The sequence below is a fragment of the Clytia hemisphaerica genome, unplaced genomic scaffold, assembly GCF_902728285.1.
Source record: "Clytia hemisphaerica strain Z4C2 unplaced genomic scaffold, Clytia hemisphaerica genome assembly, whole genome shotgun sequence".
Lineage (NCBI taxonomy): Eukaryota > Metazoa > Cnidaria > Hydrozoa > Leptothecata > Clytiidae > Clytia > Clytia hemisphaerica.
Window position 1 is genome coordinate 1,478,155 of NW_027103417.1, and position 25,068 is coordinate 1,503,222.

The 25,068-nt window shown below is 35.1% G+C and overlaps 2 protein-coding genes across 4 annotated transcripts; one reads left to right on the forward strand and one right to left on the reverse strand.

The window, feature by feature from the left end:
• Positions 1-148: 148 nt before the first annotated feature.
• LOC136797726 (phospholipase DDHD2-like) lies at positions 149-18,683 on the reverse strand. Its single transcript, XM_067054312.1, has 18 exons — positions 18,470-18,683; positions 10,596-10,838; positions 9,316-10,049; positions 8,389-8,596; positions 7,810-7,899; positions 7,324-7,462; positions 6,786-6,888; positions 6,289-6,394; positions 5,910-5,944; positions 5,414-5,529; positions 5,042-5,189; positions 4,460-4,555; positions 3,681-3,898; positions 3,285-3,354; positions 2,647-2,749; positions 2,081-2,269; positions 1,353-1,494; positions 149-1,011 (listed from the first exon to the last, which is right to left on the reverse strand). The coding sequence occupies exons 1-18, from the start codon at positions 18,645-18,647 to the stop codon at positions 954-956; spliced, it is 2,976 nt and encodes a 991-aa protein (XP_066910413.1). The 5' UTR covers positions 18,648-18,683; the 3' UTR covers positions 149-953.
• A 268-nt stretch (positions 18,684-18,951) lies between these two features.
• On the forward strand, positions 18,952-23,075 carry LOC136797717 (stimulator of interferon genes protein 3-like). Of its 3 annotated transcripts, none has more exons than XM_067054299.1 (3): positions 18,952-19,106; positions 20,529-20,897; positions 21,197-23,075. In XM_067054299.1, the coding sequence occupies exons 1-3, from the start codon at positions 18,990-18,992 to the stop codon at positions 21,953-21,955; spliced, it is 1,245 nt and encodes a 414-aa protein (XP_066910400.1). In that variant the 5' UTR covers positions 18,952-18,989; the 3' UTR covers positions 21,956-23,075. The 3 variants fall into 3 exon arrangements, with proteins under 3 accessions (XP_066910400.1, XP_066910403.1, XP_066910402.1); XM_067054302.1 differs by lacking the exon at positions 18,952-19,106 and adding an exon at positions 19,118-19,308; XM_067054301.1 differs by lacking the exon at positions 18,952-19,106 and adding an exon at positions 19,661-19,853.
• Positions 23,076-25,068: the final 1,993 nt, after the last annotated feature.

The window sequence follows — 25,068 nt, forward strand, 5'->3', positions numbered from 1 at the left end:
TTGAAGGGGTTATACTTCAACTATTTCAAGAATATACTAGAGCACAAGGGGTATTCGAACGTACACCCCAATGATATTGAAAGAGATGTTGAGTATAAACATAAAGATTTTCAATTAACTTTTTGTCCCAAAGATTATCGAGATCTTAAAAAAAAAAAGATTCATTCGCTTTGTAAAAATAAATAAATAGAAATTCTGAAATTGAAAATAAAATAAACATTAACTAAAAGAAACATAAATGATAATTTAATGCCAATTGGTCTCGAAAAAAAAATTGATAGGAATCATAATAAAGTAATTGTAAGAAAATAATCATAACTATTATATTCTACTCTAAAAATCTTTTTATAAAATGCATTTATTATTTCAAGCGCTTCCCTTCTCACCCCTTAATAATTAGAATAATGATATCGTTGACTAGCTCCTCAAGAAAATTCAAAATTTACAAAATAATTAAACTGGAGCTACTAGCTAGATACAAAACTTAAGAATTATAAATTGATGATTATTGTATCAATTCTCTTTTTCTACATCCTTTGAAATCAGTTTTTCTAAATCATATGTTCAATGAACATCTATGAACAATTAAACACAAGAGAACTGGGTTCGAGTTTGCCAGAATTGAAAAACAACGTCCGTTTTTGTGAGTTCGTTGATGCGATAACTTCAAACATCCAGCGTCATTCCACCCTGGCAGACTTGCATCCAACCCCCTTTTCATCCAGTATGCTACAGGCGCAAGGATGCACAACATCAAATCCAGATTCTCCCAACATAATCTTTGGGAAATTTTGCTCAGGAAGAATCCTATTCTATTTTCCTTTGTATATCAAAGCAGATTCTGACATTACTAGCTCCAACAGTGGACACGAAACACATGAAGATATCCATCTAATCAATTGTACCCATCTCCAAAGAGCTTTTTATAATGGACTCACTCAAACCACACATTTTCATTCGTTGATCTTGTATATTTGTTTCAACATCAATAAAGCAACATCTTCTGAAGTCCTATAAAGAGATGAGGAGTAAAAGAGAGTATTTAAGACTAGACTTTGAGGATTTTTTCGGTACTTAATGTAAAATAAAAAATGAAAATTTAAAAACATCTCAATATTATATAATAACAACAATTCTAATAATTTTGAAAAACACAAAAAAGCACGAATGAAAAGTATGAGACTTTGTAAAAGCAAGACTCAAGTAAAAACAAGGCTCAAAATAACGATATCAAGTGTGTCGGAAAAATATGTCTGATCAGAGTTGCTTTGACTTGAAATTATGATTTTGGGTCGGATAATGTCCATGGTCCAACGGTTATTTCATGCCGTGTAAAAATAAATACCGCTTACCAGTAACAAGTATGGCTTCCCAACGCAAACAGATATTCGTTCAGTATTTCGAAGGGTTTTTCTTGTAGTGCAAAGTCCACACGTTTGCCACTGTTTAGTTGACCAAAATCTAACGCATTCTCTCGTGCTTTCAACGCCATTTCTGTAAAGAAATTGAAATAATGATAAATGATGAAATGGAAATAATTTTTGGTAGGCCATTTTCGTGTTTACCTAAGGGTGATAGGGTATCTTAATCTTTTTCCCTGAATTTCGACACTTTAGAGTTCACACCTGGAGTTCTCTTTTATACATTCGATTTTCATAAAGAATCTCTAATTCAAACGTTTCATTCCATAATGGCGGATTTTTCCTTTAGTAATATACGGCAGAACCCTCAAAAATGTTTGTTTCCGGTCCAACCAGGCCACTACAAAAAAATCATTCTAAAAGATTTTTTTTTGTCCTTTTCATGATTTTCTCCCGTCTATAATGATGCTAAGCCACTACAATGTCCACAATTTTTAATGTTTATGAAATTCCAATTTAAATTTGAAAAACGAAATTGGTAAAATAGGAATCGAAGCAGCCCACAGTGTGCTATATGAATCTAGAACTACTTACAGATTGTTTAAGATTGTTTAAATGAAGAAAAAGTTGAAATTGAAATAATTGTAAATAATTTTGCAAAAAGGTCGAAATGTTAGAAAATAACAATAGCAATAGTTATTAAAATAAAAAAAACAGACCTTCTTCAGTGTTGGTCGTATCTAGTGCTTCATTTTCACCGACAACTGACAAGCTGTCGTCATGGGCTGGTTGGTAATCAGGTTGATGAGATCGTGCGAAATCATTGATGGAAGTCCACGTACGATTAACAGCGTCCATTATGCCTGATTTGACTTTCGCACTGACTCTTGTTATATTGTCTTTGATTTCTAAAGAAAACAAGAAATACACAATTTTACACCACTGTATAGAAAAATTATAAAAAAGACTACATTTCAATCAATGAAAAGGATGTTGATAATTGAAAAGGCTAGTCATACTAATTGGTTTTGGTATCGTGAAAATATTTACAGTGTAGTCGAGGGCTATAAGTGAAGCTCTTACATAGGATCTGAATCCACTTCAATCATATATCCAAGCGCTATATCCATTCTCTCGTCTGAAAAGCTGTGTAATCTTAAGACATTACTTCCTATCGCTTGGAATATATTGAAGACCTATCTCTTCAAACCTTCGCTTTTTAAAACTCCATCGAAACTTCCCTCTGTCTGTATAATGTTATAATGCAAAAAGTAGCATGGGTTACCGAGATGAAACCGTTTTCGCCCCTTATGATGGGGTATGAGGACAGGTGGGATGTCAATCATTTCGTTGACCAAAGGCTCCAATCGATACACCACTGGATCGTACTAAGATAGACAAACACCGAAGGTTAGAAGACTACACTCATCTCAAAATGTAACATTAGATGGGCCTGTGTTTGAATTGGCCAAGGTTGAATGAGGAGAAATTTATAAAGTCGCTATAATGATCGATTGCATTTTGACTTCATTAACCCATGTTAACTCGAACCAATATCTCTTATGGCGTTACGGTTGACGGGTGAATTGAAGTTACGATTTTACTTTAACAAATTGAATAATATCAAATTAGGTTTAAGCACAGATTTCTTAAACAAAAACACTAGGTAGAGCTACTTTGTATTTCCCAAACCAAGACAGTTAAGCAAAATAATGCGCCATCTTTGCTGGATAGACACAGTGGTAGACCTCAGTTCAGTACTGGTAATCCACACATTTTCAAGAATCTTTTTTTTTTTGCTTGAAAAGTGTCGTCCGACCCTGTATGGATTTTAAACGGAATAGCCCATACATGGAATCCTAATATAGTTCAAGCACCCAAAAGGAAAACCGAAGAAAACTTATCAGTGAAGAGAATCCTTACCGGATGGAAAATGTTCATGAAGCTGTTGCAGAATGGTAAACGGTATTCCAAACCAAGCGTAGTGACACCCCTAATAATGATATAGAGATAGGATGGAGGTTAAATAAAGCAATTTTAGCTTTTAAAACTGCTGTAAGATTTGAAAGTCGAGAACAAAATCAATGATTGTGGGTGAATAGCAAGTTGATAAGACGAGACTGGGAGAATGTGGGGAGGTTGCATCCCACATTGTGCGCGTTGTTCGGCGACCAAAATAAATCGAGCGAGAAGCGATCTTTACAACTAAAGCTAAAAAGGATTTCGTCCTCAAGAAAAGACTTTCCCGCCTTTAAAAGTATTTTTACCCCGGAACAATTCCTTTAATTATTTTTTTTTAACGTACAAAACAGTTCATACCTGGTAGTTAAAAACAAACCAATTGGCGAACCCAAAGCGAATAAGGAATCAGTTTGGAAATCTAATGCTTTGTAAGTGACCACGGGTTGTCCAGTACCCGATCCAGCACTTTTGAGGGACATATCTGATTGGTCGCTTGAGTTGGCGGTGTTTGTGCCACGTGTTAGAAGGGTCGTGTTGTTGGTTGGTGCTGACGGATTCTTTTGTGCAGATGTTGGCTGTTAGAAAAATAAGATCACTTAGGAATTAGAGCTTGGTATACAGTGGAGTACAATGAAAGAATAAGTGCAACAGACTCAACTCTTATTTAAACCCTGTTCATGGTAATATAATGGAGTATCCATAACCCGAAGCAATTTTAACTCAAATGTCTTCTTAACTATGACAAAGTTTCTAGTCCTTTCAATTAAATGCTCTGTAAAGCAATCATATTAACTCGAGTAAATTTGGGTTCTCCGTGAGTGTTCGAGTTATGGAGACTCCATTGTTTTACCATGAAAAGGATTTAAGAGCTGAGTCTAATGCATGCACTTAGTCGAAGAATAAACCTCACGTTTCCTTGGAATTAGCACACTCTGCAAGCTTCGTTTGTCATGCCAGAACAAATTCCCGTAAAAAGTTATTGGTAAAAAAGTGATTTTTTGTTACAGGCGCGTTTCTCAAACCAGAAACACATTGAAAACAGACGATGGCATCTACAACGGAAATTTTGTCTAGAGAGAAAGTTCCCTACAAAAGCAATGGAGGAGAGGGCGAAGAAGCAGTGAAAAGTTCCGTACCTGAGGGTTATCTTTGTTCTTCATGTAGGCTACCAATTTCTTCCTTGGACCAAAAGGGACTCCAAGATCTTTCAAATCTCCATCTTGGCACATCAGCTGAATAAGACAAAAATAAAATCATTACAAAAAGAACTTAACAAACCGATGTGTTCTTTAAGAGTTCAATATTTACTACGATACAATAAGGAGCTGATTGGTTTTCTCTGGAAATGTTTCGTTTGGTTTTTGCTATAACCTAATTATGTGAATTGAAGAATGTATATGCAAACTATACTATGTAAGTCTGCGACCGCAGTTGGAGGCGACCCGTAGGCTCCTCTTTTGATGGCTATTCACTCAAAAGCAGGGGAGAAACCAATCTTTCTCCCTGGATTGCTCCACTTACCCTTGACCTTCTATTTAATTCCTGACCGTTTTTATACTAAGTGGTAGACCTTGATATGACCCGGCCGGGAATAGAACACATGAACTTGAGGACCGTAGCCGAACACTCTACCTCTGCACTACGGTCGTAAACAAAAATCAGAGAAAACAGAAGGCAAGGAAGTAGAAACAAAAATTATAAGTAAGAAAAATACGAACCAATGTATCGAGGTCAATCTGTTCATCCTCAAATTGTTGTTCCAGTGATAACAAATTCAATTTAGCCAACAAATCGTGCATATTGGTCACATCATCTAACGAAAGATCACTCATACTTGTGTCCAAAGATGGCGGAGCTGATGAATTTCTAAATACCCAATCAAAAGAAACTTGTTATAGTACCATGCAAAGTAGCGTCTTTAGATTAAAAAATGTTATAGTTTTTGGAAGAACTTTTTCGTGTCCGACAGGTTAAGAATTAGGACAGATTTTCGTTTTCAAGATATAGGGTTGACTTTAGAAATTTTGGACTTTATTTTATGGGACCTGGACTCCCTTGCACACAATGAAAGGATGGCATTAAACATGTACCTGCTGGGAGGACCAGAGCTTCCACGAAGGATGGTATCTTCCACAACTTCTCCGCTATTTTCGTAAGAAGACGGTTGTTGATGACCGTTGACTTGTTGTTGGTTCTTCTGTTTTCCCTAGTATATAAGATAAACATTACTTAACATTCAATGGACTAGGTTCGAATCCCAAACACTTCCAGTAGACAGGCTGCTAGGGAAGCATGGTGATAGACGGCTGAAAAGTGTGCCGTAGTTAGGTAGGATTCTAGATCACGTGACATTACACTAGAATTTCAGCGCTTGACCGATATTCAATTTTTTTGCCTGCGATGGCTTAAAGCACTTCGGGCTATATAAATATGTGGATAGACTCTCTACCTTCCTGACATTGCATCATTCTTTGATTGACCACTACCTATTAACATCAATTCAACCTAGTTTATACTAAACATATTGGATGAAATCAAATACACTTTTAGGTCACGCAAATTTGTAAGAGACTAAAAAAGACTCACTTGATTGGCCAAAATGTCAAACGCTATTACAGATCCTATAATAAAGAAAAGAAAGATGATCTCTAGACTCTAGATTTGACAAGGAAGTTTAGTTGACACTTCAATGAAAATATAGTTTTTAATGTTTCCTCATGTTCATTGTTTCCTAGACACTTGCTACCCCTAAAATTTCAACAGAAATTTAAGTTGACTAGTCCTTATCTAAATAAACCAATGTTAGAACGAGTCCATGAGTTTACATATTTATTATTTTCCGAAGATGATTAAAACGTTTAAGCTTTAGAAAAGGAAAACTTATTCCAATGGTAGAGTTTACCGTTTCCTCCATATCGCAAATGACAAGTACAGTGAAAGTTTTCCATGACTTCAACTAGCTTACCTAAACTATGCCCACAGACGGATGTTGTTCCGTTATACGTTGGGTTTCTTGACTTGAAAAGTTTATAAATTCTGTTCATTTCAGTGATGACAGTATCTACGATCGTCTAAAAGAAGAAGATAACAATATTATTAGAAAATTATTGAGATGATTAACACTAACAGGCCTTGACATACATTGTAAAATCTTTTCCAGATTTTTAAGGCTACCTTATTACACAAAAATAAGTAGGCATGTAATTATCATGAAATAAAAAATCCGTGTTAATGAAATCCGTGTTAATGAAACCCCCTTTAATATTAAAACCAGCCACGGTGACATTGAAAAAGGAAAAACTCGTGTTAAATTCAAGGCCGTTAAATACATGTTTACTTGTTTTCGTGTAAGTCGCGAGACTTCTTTTGAGAAGAGGCCTTCGAATTAGGCCTGCTTTTATCACGAGAAATCGAGAATGTTTTTACAAAAGAGGACACAGCCAGTAGAAAAACTATGCTCACTTGGCAGTATAGGGGACTGGTGAAGAATAAGATGTCCGTTAACGTTTCGTTGGTGAAATGACGTAATTTCGATATGCTTGGAAGTGAAAGCTGTTCCAGTTGTCTAAACAAAGTAACAAAAAACACACATGCTTTACGTTATTATAGAGAAATCATCATTTTCATATACCGTATTACTTCGAATAAACGATCCAATCTTTTAAAGGGTCCCTCCTTGGGGAAAAGTTTTTTTCGTTACAAGTCTCCTCAAACGATGACCGTGCCGAAAAGGGTTGATAGGTATTAAAATGGGAATTAAAATTATTAGTATTAAAATTCATGTGTGATTTGAATATAAACAAGTCTTTTTTCAGTATTTGTGGTATTCATGACGTAATGTTTTATACGGAAGCACCCAAAAAAAGACCGACTCACTTTGAATTTAAACAATAAAACTAGTGGCAAACGCCTTGGCTGTCTGCCTCCGGTGCCTCCGTATAAACATTACGTAATGAATATTATGAATATGTAGAGGATGGAGGAAGATATCAATTCTTACTTGTCGATGCCAAATTTTTCATCACGGATCGATGAATACCATTGAATAGGAAAGAACTCTACACGATTTGCTGGTCGTCCTTGAATGGTGAAGCCGTTGTTATTGGTGAAATGTAAACTATGACGTCGCAGATCGTCCACTGAAGACAAATACAACAGTTAAATAGTGATTAAAAAGTAAATGACAGGAAATGGGTCTCTTGGTATTGGTGCTTTTTTCTAATCACAACAGGAATGAAATTTGAACACAATAAATCTTTTGGGAACGGCTGACCCAGACCAGAGTTTTTAACACAATATTTTAGGCACACGATAATTAGCTCTCTAACATCCTAGTGCCTGATAGAAATATTAAATGGAGTCGAAAACTATGAGTAAAGTAGTGCATTTTATAGTTGGACAGAAACAATGAGGCATTTGGTGAAAGAAGGATTGATAGACAGAAAATGCGTAAGTGTAGAATGAATACGGTAGTGAGGCGACTTACCACACTCGACGATAGTTCTTCCTCTTAAATCAGCAACAGGACCAATACCATGGATGACAAACACGACATGCTCAATCGATCCTTCTTCACCTATACTCGAAATGAAGAAGATAACTTTTAAAATATCAGTCTTTTTATACTTCTTTTTTATTTTATTCAGTACTTTTAACATTTCCTTTAAAATTCCTGATCCCCATATACATTACCTAGTACACTGTTATTTGGACTATTCTCAGTCCCCTTCAAGTAGACACCCTCAAAACACCTTGCTATACTTAAGTCTATCTGTTATTTAAGTGAAATGAGACTTTCAGGCTCGAGTCCGAAAAAACGGGAGTAAATTTCATTTCATTTGATAATGATAACTCTGATAACTTAATAAAGAATGAAGGACTTGACGGCCATTCCAGAGTAAGGGGTACGTTACAGCACGCTCCTAGGAGCGCCACGGCCCATGTACCACCTGATGGTCCCCACAGATTTGGTTCAATCGGGCAAAGACTCCAATCGTAGTTGACAATTTTTCGGAAAAGACCTTGATCATGTCTGAAAGAGAATTTTCCAAAGATCTGTTCTTACCTTGAGGTATTTGTTGGTAGACTTCGTCAGCAATACCTCTTCGAACAATTTTCGGTCTCGTTTTGGCATCTTCCCCTGTCCATTGGAGATCTTGGTTATTGCTGTATTGAACCATGGTATCGGGGTTGTGGAAAAGAACAAAATCATTCTGTGAAATATCCACTCGAATGTTGAAAATACCTTTAGACATCATACTCAGGTATTCCTCCTAAAAAAGTATTGAACAAAATACGACATTTCATAATATATTTAAGACAGAAGCTTCATTTCCGTTTTTTGTTAAACATAAAATGTTTTCTTTAAAGGATTTCACCTATCCGAGTGCCATCATCAGTAAAAATGAAATTTTAATATCGGACGAGTCCGAAACGTTTAAAGAAAAAAAATTATGTTATACTGTATAAAAGGACTTGGAAGTAAATAAATCTACAAAATCACTTTAGATGAATTATTAGTGTCTTTTGCAGCTTTTGAACACAACAATACACAACAATCAGTTCGGTTGGGCAGAGGTTCACTATTCAATATAAATTTTTACATAGCTAGCAAAACGTTTCTAAAATGGTGCCACTATAAATTATCCATAGTGCGGACAGGGGTCTGATCCCCCCTCGTCTTTAATGATCCCTTTCTTGGCATCCCTCTGACCTTTAAAAATGCGTAACCCCCAAGGATTTTGGACAAAAATAGCTAACAAATATATGTGAAATATCTTTACTCTAACAGAAAACTTTCATGAAGACCAGATTTCAAAACAGTGCTTGAAAATAATCTACAATATATATGTAAGCCTTCCTTCTTAAACTACCCCCCTTCCTTGTTATCTCCCCTTTCATAAAAATTTCTGATTACCCCCCTTCTTCATTTTTTCGGAAGGTGTCATCCTCCCAATACCGGGACTATGTCATCACCAACAAAAATAATCACCTCAAGCTTTTCTGCTGGCTCTGTTTCATAGGGAAGAAATTGGTTTTCTTCTTTGTAAAACCATGTGCATCTTCTCACTGTGGAGGGTTCTTCTTTCCAATAAACTGAATTCCTGGTCATGTCATTTAGATCAACATCATAACGTCCGCCGTCAGTCTGTACAACCACGCTACCACCGTTTTTTGTGCCACGGTGTAACAGATATTCATGCTCAAGTTTGTGTGAATCTGCTTTTGAAAAAACTTGCCATTCAGTCATTTTCTTATAAAATGGAAGATGGATGGTCCACGTTCGGAGATAAAACCAATGAGGGGTTACTTTTGGTACTGAGTGCATTAAATTTTGTTGTGTATTCATTGATGCGAATGGTGAGATATTGTATTCCGTTGGCAAAGCCTGCTGTTGTTGGTATCCAGACATAGCCGGTGCTTGATTCATATTCTGTGATGGTGTATAGTAGTTATTAGCACTTGGTTCTGGGTTTGATGGAGGTACGAACATTGTAGGTGCTTTTGGTGGTTGGTTTGGAGTGAAGACTTTTGGATTGTAAGTCGAAGGTTGGTTAAAAGCACCTGTTTGAGCTTGTTGTGGTGACATGGTAGGGTTAAAGACTTGAGCAGGTGTGTTTGATGGTGGAATCATGGGGCCTGTCAGGAACTGGTTTGTTTGATTGGATGGCGTGAAGGTAGGAATCATTGGAGCAGGAGGATGGTTGGTCCCACCAAAAGGTGTTACTAAAATAAAATTTGTTCGGTTAAACTTATTACTTACTTAGTTTTATACTCTTAAAAAAAGCAGAGCCATAAATGAATTATTATCTAAACTGCTGTCCAAACATTATACTCTAAAGTCCTGAATAAATATGTCCCCAATTATTGAAAAGTTTTCGGACCCCCTGTTCTTATTAGGACCCCCCGTTTATTTATTGTGAAAACAGCAAACACAATCGGAATTAATCTAATAGCCTGGTTTTAGCTTATAGTTATCTTATTTTGTGGTTTTTAAGTAGAATTACGGACCCCTTGTTTATTAGATTTTGTTTCAGACCCCCTTTTTATTCGGAGTCCTCCACCCTACTTTTCGGGACCTTAGAGTAATCATTTTTTTACAGCTTAGTTAATAAAAGGCGAATGGTAAAGTAAAACCCCATCTGCTTCCATTCACCTATAACATAGACGTAATTTTTGAAATTCCTGTTGATATGTTGGTGCAACCAAATATATTTTTTCTAAATACTTTGCATAGATTTATCAGTAACAAATCAAGATATAATGCATTACCATTCATTGGTGGGCTTTGCAGAGGAACATTATCCAGTCCTTGTGTTAAGGGGACAGGTGTCATGTTTGGTCGCGGTGTTTGCCGTAAAACTTGCGTGGCATCATATTGTTTAGGTGGAGTAGTAGTTGGCAAAGGTGGTAAGCGTTGTGGTTGTGGTGCTGCTGGATTGAAATTGCTGCTTATATTGGGTGTTTGAAGTGGTGTGTGATATTGAGAAGGTGGTGGTATCGGGGTGTTAGGTGCTAGAAAGTATGAAATTTATTGAGAAAAAAAATTAAAGTCTATCCAGATATAATTGGCAGTGGAAACAAGAATGCCTGTAACTTTTGATAGTCAAATATAATTATGGAAATTTTTTTTGCTTGTTTCAGAGAATCAAAAGCGCTATATTAGAATGTATTTTTGGTTGAAAAATTCGCGATTTTTAGTGGTTAAATTTGCGATTGCAAAAATTGAGCTTTTTTTCTACCTATGCTATAACGTTCATTTTTACACCAGTGGTAGTTCAACCTTAGGTTAAGAAGTTTATTAAATTTCAAGGCGAACAAAGGAGTCCTTCGGAAGATATGAGACCCGAAATACCCCTTGGTAGCACTTTTCTGTGAAATATCAAATCTCCAACTTATTACTAAAACGGGGGTAGTGACATGATAAAACAGTTGTTCGATCATAACACATTTTACGATCTCTTTAATGACCTCATAGCCAAACTGTGTTTAGTGTTTTTGGAATTAGCAAAGTTCTTTAATACCTTAAAAATAGCAAAGGCAATATAAGTTCATGCTTATCTTTTCAATAAAAACAATTATACTGTGATTTCACTAAGTTTCGAAATAATCAATGATACCAATAATACCAATGCACCAACACTTTCCAACTTTTAATTGCACTGTTTAAAAAATATAACATAACCCCCGTCTTTAGTAATAAGTTGGAGATACGATATTTCACAGAAAAGTGCTACCAAGGGGTATTTCGGGTCCCATATCTTCCGAAGAACTTTTCTGTTCGCCTTGAAATTTAAAAAAATTCTTAACCTAAGGTTGAACTACCGCTGGTGTAAAAATGAACGTTATAGCATAAGTAGAAAAAAAGCTCAATTTTTACAATCGCAAATTTAACCACTAAAAATCGCGAGTTTTTTAACCAAAAATACATTCAAATATAGCGCTTTTGATTCTCTGAAACAAGCAAATAAAAATTCCATAATTATATTTGACTATCAAAAGTTACAGGCCTTCTTGTTTCCACTGCCAATTATATCTGGACAGACTTTAGTAACAAAAGAAAAATAGTCTGAATTTTGCAATGAGTTAGGTAACATAACAACTAAAAATAACTCATTTTACATACACCTGATAATAAACAAGAATCCAAATATAAACATATACCAGGTAGTCCAAAAAGAACTTTGGATGTTTGGCAGCACCTTTAAGCAGAACGGATGAACATATGAACTTGAATCTAATTTCAAAAGAAAGAGGAAGTTCACAATTTTTCAAGCTTTTCATAAAGCAAGGTCAACCTTAACAGATCATTCTGATAGCTCTAAAGTTCCATCAAACATCTGAAGTTTATTCTTACGTACTTTTGGGAATATTTTTTAAGATGATAAAGATTACATTTTAACAAGTATATCACGAGCCTTACCATGAAAAATTGAGAACAATTTTCACAAAAAGGAAAAAACAACAAAATTTCGACAAAAACTGACATCACCTGACAAGAACCTGACCCTTGATGAAAATGAGTTTGACAAAGACCGTTGTACAGACCATAATTGCATTAAAAGACAATGACAAGATGAAGATTCAATGCCATAAATGTCAAATTTATGTCATTTTCATCAGGAATACCTGAAAGAAAAGAATCAAGTAACTTATCTAATCCAGAAACAATTTTCCATCCTGGAAACAAAGCTATCCGCAAAAATTGAAGAGACAGTTAATGCTAAGATTCCAAAAATTCAAACAACAACAAAATCAAGCAAAAGCTTTGCCAATGCTACGAAAGTAAATTACCCATTAGGCGTAAACAGCATGAAGCGGCTGCTTCAAAGAGACAAAATAGAAGAAAAAATTGAAGACCAAAAAAAGCTATCAATAGACGCAAATATTATTATCCATGGGGTAACTGAAAATGAAAATGAAGAAGACATTGATTTCATGAACGAGCTTTTGAACAGTTTTGAACGATGCCAACATTAAAACTAAGACTTTAAATGGAGAGTGCCTGGAAGTCCACGTGACAATAAAATGTATCTTAAAAAAATTTTGTACAAAAATGGTTTAGAGGCCCTGGTATACCTGAACTGTAATTATTTATGATAATAATAATGATAATAATAATAAGCACAATACTCCAAAGTACTAGGGGTTGATTAAGAACCTTATATTGATCATTATATCAGAGTATGAAAACTGCTGCACACTTAAAGACAAAAAGATTTTAAAGAGAAAAAACTTTCAAAGAAAACGTGATGGATGTCTCAATGTTCATAAAATGTTGACCAAACAAAAGCTTTCATCGTGCATTGGAAATTTACTTTCCACGTGCGTTTAAAATGTAGAAAACATTTATAAACTTGAAAATTATTTCCATATGTTCTTAAAAATATGTAAAATTGTATCATCCACTACCTTAAGGGGATTAATTTCCATGAGGATTATATTTTGTGAGTCAAAATTCTTAAAAAAACTTTAGGAAATTGAAAGAAAATAGTAAAGAAAGGCATCATCTTGCGAAAATAAGCCCCGCAAAAAATTAAATTATTTCGCCAACTAAGATTTATATATGTTTTTTAATAAAATGCGATCGTTAATGACTATTTTACTTCGTTTAAAAGAGACGTTCATAAAAATGTTTTATTACATTTGAATTATATTTTAATTATGATTATAAGGTTAGTTTAGTATTTAGTTTTAAATTAAAGAGAGAAATTAAACATACACATACAAACTTTCTTACTTGCAGTTGTTTTCAGGACCCTGCCAATGACCTGGACAATACACGGTTTTTTTATAAGGAACACAAAATTGAGGCTGAAAATGGTCCCAAAAATAAGGAATTGTTAGGAGTTGGTAAACTTGAATTAGCACACTGGTACAAAAGCCTAAACAAAGTCGAAAAGATGACAAAATATTGACAAAACAACTTTCAATAAGCGTTTTTTGTTGTACTGTAGTCCATTGTTATACTTATTATACATAAGTTAGTTCTGACTGAAGAGTGCCTGAAACTCTGAGTATCGGAAAATAAATTGTCTCTATTCTTGACTGATATACTGCTCTACTGATGGTATAGAGCACTTTCTTGAATGACAAGTCAGATGTGCAATATACATAAGTTACATACTTAGCAAATCCAATCTAGGAGCTTAGTAAAGAAGGAATTCCAGGCTTGGTGTCAAGTTAAGGTTCCTTATAAAAAAGATGTGTATATGGGGCAAAAAAGTTCCTTGAATCCAATAAAAATGGTTGTTCTTTTAGGTTTTATATTTACAGTATTACAATCCAAAAAAAATTCAAGCCATGTGTAATATTATTTCAGAGCAGATAATTAAGGTCTTTCCACATTGGGAAAGCATATGGAAATAAATTTTTTCAAGTTCACAACAAAAGTTTTCCACATTTTTAAATGCACACAATAAGAAATTTTCCAATTGTGAACTTAAGTCTTCCTCATTTTAAACACACTTCCGCGAGTCAATTCAAGACAGACTTTTAAGTCCATTTTTTCGAAAATATACTAAAGACTCAGCATGCATGCTTTCCAAATATGGCCTTAAGGCCACAGAATTCTTATAAGAAAGGGTGTATTTTGCAATTCAAAAAAAAATTTAGAATATTCCATAATATCAACCATAAACAGCCTTAAGTCCTGAATTTTAGGCAGTTAGTCACACTAGGAAATCAAGGTTTATACGCTAAAGTAAAAATAATTCCGCATATGTAAATGGGTCATTATTTTAGGTCCGGCAAAATTCCCAGGAAACAGTCTATCCCGTGGTACGCGGATCTAGGTGGGCTCCGTCTCCCCCCCTCCCCCCATAGATCTTTTTCTTGGGAAGTTGATCTTCAAATCAGTTTTCAAGGTTGGCTTGGCTCAAATTTTTTCATCTATGGCTCAAATTTTAGGCAATTTCTCAAAGTTTTTGAAAATGTTAATTTCATTAATTATTTTTTCATGAATCCCTTTAGAAATTTTCGCTGCATTTTTTTGCTTGAGAGTCAAGTAAACGATATAGCGCTTTCGCAGCATTGATCTTTGATACGCATTTTGGCGGGACGCTAGTGTGACTAACTGCCTTATTCTGCCTAAGGTGTATACATGAAGACAGCCTGACATGTCGTGTACGGGGGGAATCCAGTAACCCCATCAACTACCCACCGTACATAATGTATGGCGGTATTTTTCGTGTACGATGGAACATGTACAGTGGTAAAAATGGGTTAGGCTCAGCCCATCGTACACCCACCGGACTCCACCGCACAATGTACGGCAGTGTCCAGGGTTGTTCGGCAACCAGTTTCATCACACCCATCTTTAAAAAAGGCAACCAAGGCCTACCTGAAAACTATCGACCTGTAGCATTAACTTCGCATGTAACTAAGATCTTCGAGAAGATTGTCAGAAAACGGCTACAAAATCATCTAGAAGAAAACGACCTCTTTAACGATAATCAACATGGATTCAGGTCTGGAAGATCATGTCTTAGCCAACTTCTTTCGCACACAGAACGACTCATCCATCACATTGAAAAAGGACGTAACGTTGACGTTATTTACCTTGACTTCAGCAAGGCATTTGACCGTGTAGATCATACAATCTTACTCCATAAAATCGAGAGAAATGGTATAACTGGCAAATTACTGCAATGGATCAGATCCTTCCTTACTGGTAGGACCCAACAAGTATCTGTTGACTACATTCTCTCCAAAAAAGCAGAAGTCATTTCTGGCGTCCCCCAAGGATCAGTTCTTGGTCCACTTCTCTTCCTGATAATGATCCAAGATATTGACACTAACATCCTACATTCATTTCTTTCTTCATTTGCCAACGATACACGTTTAATGAAGGAGATCTCTAATAACACTGATGTTCAATTTCTACAAAACGACCTTGATGTGGTGTATCAATGGACATCATTTCTTAATTACGGAAAAAATGAAGAACTAAAAGAACACTCAAGTTACCTCTCAGACACTGGCTCTCCTATCGAAACCAAGATGGACGTGAAGGATTTAGGAGTCACTCTGGATGTTAACATGACATACAGCAAACACATCACAAACCAGATTGAGAAAGTCAAAAGTATCATTGCTTGGATCCATGAGATTGTCAAGTAATGCTAACTCTTTGGAAGTCACTGGTACTACCACACATTGACTATTGCTCCCAGCTGTGGTCACCTTCAAAAAGATATCTGATCCAACATCTGGAATCACTTCAAAAATCTTACCTGAATGGAATCCCTACACTTCAACATCTCAACTATTGGGAGAAGTTCAAAGAACTATACAGCCTGGAGCGGCACAGAGAAAGATACAGGATTATCTACACCTGGAGCATCCTAGAACAGCTTGTACCAAATTTTAACTATGCTGAAAACAAAGGTGGCATCTTCAGTTACGATAACCAAAGACTGGGTAGAAAATGTTATCTAAAAGAGGTGAATATAAGGCAAAAAAACATATGGAGAGACTCCCTGTCAGAAGAAGGTCCCAGACTATTTAATGCCCTCCCACAATCCATCCGTAACCTCAAAAACTGCTCCAAAACTAATTTTAAACATCAATTGGACCATTTTCTCAATTCACTATCGGACGAGCTACTGCACTGCCGAATTACTTTCCTCTTAGGAGAGCTGATTCAAATAGCATCAAAGTCATGGTCCATCATCGGATTTCTCAAATTGGATGATTGTTGAGACGAACAAAGAAGCCTTCAAAAAGTATCAAAAAAGTAAGTAACTGGGCAGGGGACTCGGTATATATAGACATAGTCATAGTACATAGATAGGAGTTTTAAGCATGAAAGATTGGGTTGGCAAACGATATCATACTCCAGGATGCAAGTGAAATTTTTCAATCCGCGGACGTAGACGGGGGTTCGGTTATTATCAGTTAGGGTTATGGTTGGAGCTCGGGAGTCACAATATAAGGCCGAAGGCCTTCTTAGAGGCTTTCGTACCCTGTGACTTAACTTTGGATCCCGTAGGGATCCTTGTAGGGATACCGGTAGGGTTGGGAGCTTTCTTAATTAAAGTCTGTAAATTAAACGCTATAAGTATTTGTGAATGACAACATTCTGCCGTGTCTCGTTGGCGTAAGCGGTTAGGCGTTGGGTTTGTAAACAAAGGTTGCTTGCATTTGGCAGTGTAGCTCTAAAGCTCTAAAACAGCATTTAATAACACGAAAACCAGAATATGATTTTTCAATGGGAATCAAAACTATAAAGTGCACTTACAAACATCAATTTGTCAGATCTAACAAAATTTATAACGGCACTGTCATTATTGACAATAAAACAAACAATATTCTGTCAAGAGCCTTGTAAACATTCCAACAACTTCCATCGAAATGATCTATCACAGCGATCACAGCTCAGTCTACCATTTTAGCGCGGTCCGAGGATTGAGCCGAGAACTCTCTCAGAGCGCCCGAGCTCCCGCGCTGCGCGCACCGCAGGGATGAAAAACTTCAATCTGTCAATCATTTTCTCAAGCAAAAAGTAAGCGAAGCAATTCTAGCTTTACGATAGTGCCGCGGATCATCAATGGATAGTATGCAATTATCATTATCCCTTTATTTTCATTACTAGAACTTTTGCAAAAAAAAGGAAAAATAGAAAAGTTGTATTTTTTACTGCTCTCTATTCTATTCACATACTGAATTTAAAAGATCTTCTATGTGGCGTTTTTTTGCAAACTTCCAAAAACTGATTTTTGTCCCGCCTTTTCGGGATTTTGGCCTAAGTGCTTGACAGTTACATCAAAATGCCTCGAAAATGTCAATATGAAAATTGCGTAATCAGAGAACGTATGTCTCGCTCATTATAAAAAGGCCGAGACAAACTTTGAATAATTGGATTGTAACATCGAGTTAAGTCTCTTTTGTTAAGTCACCAGGGGGTAAATAAAACAGACCTTGATACATTTATCGTTCGTTTCAACTTGACCATTTGTTTAAAACTCAGCCTCCTAAATATTTGGGGTAGGTAAAATATGTACAAAGAAATTCATACTTTTCCAACCCGGCCAATCTTTAAAAAAGAAGCGAACAATAAAATGTAATTGCCCTTTCCAAATAAACCTCTTCGGTGGCGAGCGTAGTCTACTCTGACGTAATTGTAAAATTTATGTAATGGGAGTTTGACATAGTAATGTAATGTTGTTTGGGGAATTATGAAGTTCTCTGGGATTTCGATTGCATTTATTCAGGTTGATTTTTATGACTTCTAATGGTACTTTTTCTAACGAGTTTGATTACTCTGTTCTCACACTTATGTCTTTTTTTTTCGCGTCCTTTTCCGTGATTACTTTTATTTATATTTTTAAAGACAGGTAAGAAGGCATATTGATGTAACTGCTTGAGTGCAGCATAGGGTACAAAGTCCAAATATGCGTTTCCCGTAATTTTTGTATGAAGAGTTAGGTCTACACTGTTTGGTGGTTCGAGCTGGGGGGTCGGTGACCTGTTTCACCGGGTACGGGCAAATTTCAGAAAAATACTTAGAAAACAGTTAGAAGAAACACTTGAGAAAGATAGAAAATCAGGATAGAAGATAGGAAAGTAGAAAATAGGGGGAAAATAAGAGAGGATGCATCCTGGAGTATGATATCGTTTGCCAACCGAAACATTGAGCTTTGTACCTGGTAATGGAGAGTTTGAAACATGACTTTGCTGAGGTAATGTTTGTGGAATAGTTGGTGCAGGAGGCAAAGGTGCTGGTGTGAACAGTTTAGGTCCAGAAAACTGAGATAAATCTAAATCTCCACCAAGTGATTGACCAAATATTCCTGAATTCGATGTTGTTTTTTTCTCCGCCATCTTTATTTTGATGACGAAAAAATAGAATCGTGTAAATGTTTCACCATTTCTCCCTCTTAAAATTCTTGGAATTGAACTTGTCAGGGGGTTTGTAAGACTCAATTCTTTTGTGAATTAGATTAAATCAGCAAAATTAAGGCTTTAAATTTATCTATTTCATATAAAATGTTATTTTTTTCCAGTTTTGAACATCAACATTTCATTTTTTTGGGGTCGAAAAAATAATTGCAGTTTCAAAAAAAGCTAATACTTACACCCTTTACTGTTTCGTTCAAAGTCTAATGTAAAGCAGCCGTGCCGAGGCAGATTATAGATGGTGCAGTCGGGGTCAACTATATTAAAATGGAATATTGTATATTTTGTAATGAGGTGATTACGCTGTACCCGACTGAGTGGCCTGCGTTCATTGAAATTTTCCTTGTTCGTCTGGAAAACTTTCTTTTTATAGGGGAAGTACAGGTATTTTTTTCATTTCTGTTTATAAACACTGAAAGTTTGAGGGTGTTAGGATCATCAGGTCTTGCAGTGCTTCCTTTCATATTGTATTGCGTTTTATACAGTTTATTTCATTATTACATATTCGGATAATAAACTTCACCATTTTGAACATTTGAATATAACTAGGGAATCGAAAAGAATTATATTGAACTTCAATTTGGAGGTAAAAATGTTTATATTTTTAACAAATACCTAGATTTACTGTTTTAATTACAGGGTGGCCAGAGCTCAGTCAGGGATATCCTTGCAATACTCCTTTAGGAGAACGCAACAGTCTATAGACCTTTTTTCAAAGAGGACGTCCTGTTGAATAATTATGTAGTCCAGCCATAAAAACAATGATAGTGTACTGTATCAAGCATATTGTAATAATTATGCATGGTTTTATCATTGTTTTTCTGCTGGACTACATAATTATTCAACAGGGTGGCCTCTTTGAAAAAAGGTCTCTATCAGGATTAGAAACTAGGCTAGGCTTATCTCTTTTATCTCTCCCTGCCCTTTACAACAATACAATGCTGACAAGTTGACACAACACATTGACTAGTAATCCCTGTAGAGAGAAGTTTATATTGAAATCTGCGACAAAAAACGAAAGTGGTTTCTTCTACTGATTGCTTCCTGGCGCTCCTTCATAGCTGTTTATCAAATTTCCACCAATGAGATTGCCACATTTCACACGACCTTTCTATGTATTTTTGGAAGATAGTATGTATTTTGAAAGATACCGGTAGTATTTTTGTTCACTGGAAAGTATTCTTTCCATAAAACTAAAAATCTTCAAATTTTGACAATTTTTTATTTTTCGATGACATCATTGTTTATGACGTCATTTCCTTAATATCTCCTGACATATTTATTTTCAGATATAGGTTGTGACCTTTTTTTATCAGTTTTTCATGCTCTTTCGATTGCAACAAAAACTTTTCAATTTTACTACTTTTTATTTTGGTTGCCATAGTAACCAGTGACGTCAGTTTCCATGGCAACAGGTGATCACACCCAACCCCACCTCTCAAATTTTGATCTTCTACATTCAAGGAACAACTTTTAGCACTTAAATATTTTTTGTAGCTTTAAAAACATGGCATAGCACAGTTGAGAGATAAAGGTTGTCTGTCGACTTAAGACAAATTTACTATAAATAAGACTCAATAATTCCAAAAATAACACACAAATTTCTTTGACAATATGGAGGGCTCATGCACCAACAAAAAACATTCTAGAATTTTAGCACTAGAAAAAGGGCAAACTCAAACAAATAATGTATCTTGAAGCTAATCAATAACATCATAACCTGTCATCGCAATTAACAGAAGGTTTCTTTTGGTATTACTTATTGACTTTATTTTAACGCATGGTGTATTCTTATTTTGTTTGTAGGTTGAAATGGCTGAAGAAGGAAAACCGCAAACAAAAAGACTTGAAAATATTGAAAATAATGGCTTTGGTCCATTGCCGAAAGCTCGTGGCATGCGTGATACTATCCTCTTCAGTTTACTAGTCCTTCTTGTGTATTTAAGCAGTGCTGCAGTATACCGAAATTTTTACCAAGGAAAACGAGCTCTACTTTCACAAGATGTTGGAGATGCCTTTGTAATACTTTTTGGAATCTGTCTTGGGGAGTTGTTGCGCTCAATTGTGCTTTACGGAGAGGAGAAGAATCACACAGTATCGCGATATTCAAACTCTCATTGGAGGGCTTTACAGGCTTGTGTTCCATACTCTTGGAAGCAAATTTGTGTTTTCAAGGTAAAATTGGTTTTTTAACATTATTGGAAGTAGTATGTTGAAGATGTCTGACTTTTCTTAACTTACAGGGTTGATTACAAAAGACTTCTGAATTTTTTTTATCAACATAGGGCTGATAAATTTTAAACTCCCTCCTCCCATGCTGTTATCAAACAAGATTTTTCGAAACAAAGTTTTACCCTTTTTGGAAACAATTTTCCCAACCATGTCCATCAGCATCAGAGGAATTTTTTATTTTTTATTTTTTTATCACTGTTTTTAAAGAGATTTAATCTGATTGATTTAAATTTTTATTTTAGATTATTTTTTTGGTTATATCTTTTTGTGGAACTGCTGTATACTGGATTTTTGCTGAAAAGGTGTCGTTCAATGCATTCCATTTGTTATCCATAACAGTTTTCAGTGCAATCAATCAAGTGGTTCTGTCCAAAGCTGAAGTCTCCCATTTGAATGAAACTGAAAACAAACATGTTGCTGATGGCCTTGCATGGAGTTATTACTTTGGCTACCTCAAAATCATGTTGCCTGGTATGAAAGGAATGTTGGCTTTAGCTCAAGGAGATGAGTACAAAATTGATGGCGAAGATATTCGTGATAAATTATCTTCAGAAAAGCTTCACATTGTGATTCCCAAAAATTGTTACACCTATGATTCTTTTAAAGAAGTAGATAAAAGAATCACTTTTAAATGCAGTATGCCACCAATCAAGAAAACCAGAGGAGGAGTTCAAGAGCGTGTCTACAAGAATACTGTTTGGGAGGTAAAACTTGAAGATGATGAAGAACCACTGTACGTGCTTATGGAATATGCCACACCTGTCCTATCCATGTATGACATGAAGAAAGAAGAAAGTGCTCACTTCCATGGACAGGATCTTGAAGACCAAGTTAAAGAATTTACAACCAAACTGCAGAAGATTTTGGATGAAGATGAAGAATGCAAAAATAAGTATGAAATTGTCTTATGCGGTGATGTCAAATCCCAAAAACTCAGCGAGATCATGCGCAGAACCATTCAAAAGGAAAAGGAAAATAAAGAAAAGGATAAAAACATATAAGCTAACATAATGGTAGTTTTGAATTGAAATATGAAATGAAGTTCCCAGGAAAAAAACCGATTCCACCTTTTTTTATTTCAGAAGTGGTATATTTCCAATCACAGCTATTTTTGGACCCAGGGATGTAATAGCGTTTGAGAATGTATATGCCGAACAGGCCACTGAACACTGAGCCAACTCTATAGAGAGATTTGATTTTTGTGAAAAAGTTTACAAAATCAACGAAAAAGTGTTCCTCAGAGATACAATTTTGAAAAAATTTCTAACCTTAGAGACCTTAGAGAGATCTTTTCTTGGTTTCCAAAAAAGGAAAAATCCCAACCTTAGAGAGACTTGAATTTTTTTTCTAAACTCCTAGTGATCGTCTGCACATACCCAGAACTATTTTTGCCTAAATTCCTCTCCCCCGTTTTTCAGTAACTACTATGTTGTGAACAGTATTAAATCATTTAAGATAATAACTGTAGAATCTTTCCAATAAATGTGACATGAAGTCAGAAAACTGGAAACTTCTCAAAACTAAAGTTTGGATGGGCTATAACTATCATGACTATAGTTTTGCGTTTTTGTGAATTATTAAAAAATATTAAATTTAAGTTTTAGGGTAATTTGAAGGGCTAGTTTTTGTCTCGTTTGTATATACCCTTTTCAAGCCATTTTTGTAGATTTTCTCAATTTTCCATACATCATCCCGAATCTTATTGTATAATTGAAAACTTTTGTCTTTAAATTTTATTTTTAGTATCAATCTTTGTATGGATTTATTAAACACAAAACTTATAAAAGCGACACCATTTTCACAAGTATTTTTAACGATTATCAAGTATAGAAAACAATTTTTAGGATAAAATATAATGTTTATTGTTGTTTTTGTAATGTTTTAATTCTTTTATTCCTTGTTAATGGAAGAAATTTATTCCATAATCTTGTTGTAAAAGGTGAATGTATTAAAATAAGCAGGTTATATTGTAAGAATTCTTTATTTGAAAGACACATATGATTGAAAAAGTTGCGCTAATAGCTTTTAATTGTGTCTTTTCAAATTGCAGTGTGTACCAAACAGAATTTTCAAGTGAGCTACAGTCTGTCCAAAGAACAAAAAAGATGTTAGAAAAATTTACTTTGAGGTCATAAAATTTTAATTTTTTTTTTCTTTCAATAAAAGTACATTTTGATTTTTGTGCTTCTGAACTTTTTCAACTGTACAAGAGATGTGATTTGTATGTTTTTTTTTCACATACAAATCACATCTCGTCAGATCTCTTGTACATTTGAACAAGTGCAGAAGCACAAAAAATTAGGTTATGTACTTTTATTGAAAGAAAACTGTTAAATTTTACTTAGCTCTGGTATCTTGTTTGTTTATCATCGAGCAGTATTCAATATGATTTTATGAAAATGATTTTGAGGATATAAGAAGGGGCAGGTCTAAAACGCCTAATACCTACTACTTAATACTTACTACCTAATACTTAATACTGACTACCTAATCCGTTTGGATACTTTACAGACCAGAACTTCCAGGCTCTCCTTCGCCTGTTCGAAATCTCTATTCTAAAAAAATGGTTTCGAGGAATTTGAATGTGTCATCTAAAAGAATATTTAAATAAATATTTTCTTCGCCTCATATAAGTACAAAGCAAAATGTTTTTATCTTAGTTTTTTTCCTTTTACTGCTCTCTCTTATGACTTTGATTTAATTATAAGAACACGTGTGCAAATATCTAAAACAGATATTCTTATACACCCATGTCTCCTTTTTAAAAGATCCAGATGGTTTAAAACGTTTAGTGTGGTCGTGTTACAAAAATACAGGCTGTTTGTAGGAAAAGAATAAGATCCAGCTGAAACTTTCTCCAGACCTTCTCTATAGGATGGTTATGCCTCAGGAAAAATTCCCCTAAAATCCCACTGGTGGAACATCCTTTTTTTGGGACATTTCTTTTTTCCCCAGGCAAAAGCCTAAGGGCGAAATTTTTTGAAAATTTCAAACTCATTTTTAGACATTATCAAGTATACCATTCGAAAGCTCTCGAAAAACTACATAGAAGACTTTTAAACGGGTATAGCCGAAATGAAAGGTAATGGTAATGAAAGGTAATGAAATCGGCTATACCTGTTTAAAAGTCTTCTATATAGTTTTTCAAGAGCTTTCGAATGGTATACTTGATAATGTCTGAAAATGAGTTTGAAATTTTCAAAAAATTTTGCCCTTAGGGTTTTGCCTGGGGAAAAAAGAAATGTCCCAAAAAAAGGATGTTCCACCAGTGGGAATTTAGGGGAATTTTTCCTGAGGCATAACCATCCTATAGAGAAGGTCTGGAGAAAGTTTCAGCTGGATCTTATTTTTTTCCCTTAAATTATGCTAGACAACCCCACTAGTTATTTAAACGTTCTTTGAGATTAAATATAGTTAGGTCATTTAATTGTATCCTTTTGTATTTATCTGCATCATACGGAGTAGTAGGGCTTTATCTTCTCAACTGATTCTTATAAATAAAACTAATATGAATGAGTAAGCCAAAAATATTTTTCTCCTACGAAAAAGTGTGTCTCGACAAAATGTGCGTAGTCTGTAAACTTTATAGAAAAAGCGCGGGAAAATGAAGTGAAGAGAAAAAAAGAGCGAAAATATTTTCCTGTCTTCAAAACACTATAACACAAAAACTTAAAAAGTTTTTAACACCAAATTTTCAGATTTGGTCATAATTGGCATGCTGATTATTTTAAAGGTATTAAATTTTGAGGTATATACAGTAAATATTAAGTATTAAGTAGTAAGTATTAGGTAGTAGGTATTAGGCGTTTTAGACCTGCCCATATAAGAAGTCATTGTCCAAAAACCTGTTTTATGAAGTTATTGACATTACGTACAGTGCCGTAGCAACTGGGGGGCAAAGGGGGGGGGGCTATGCCCCCCCAATAATTTTTTTCAAAAATGGTTATTTTGCAAAATGCAAAAGTTTTTCTTTTTTAATTTGTCATAATTGTCTTTTATGTGCATGTTTTGAGTGTGTTTTTAAGCAATCTAGAGCTCAATTTTCAAAATTCCCCCCCCCCTCGGGCCAAACCATGGTTGGCCCTCGCGGTGTCACTAAACTTCAGCCCCCCCA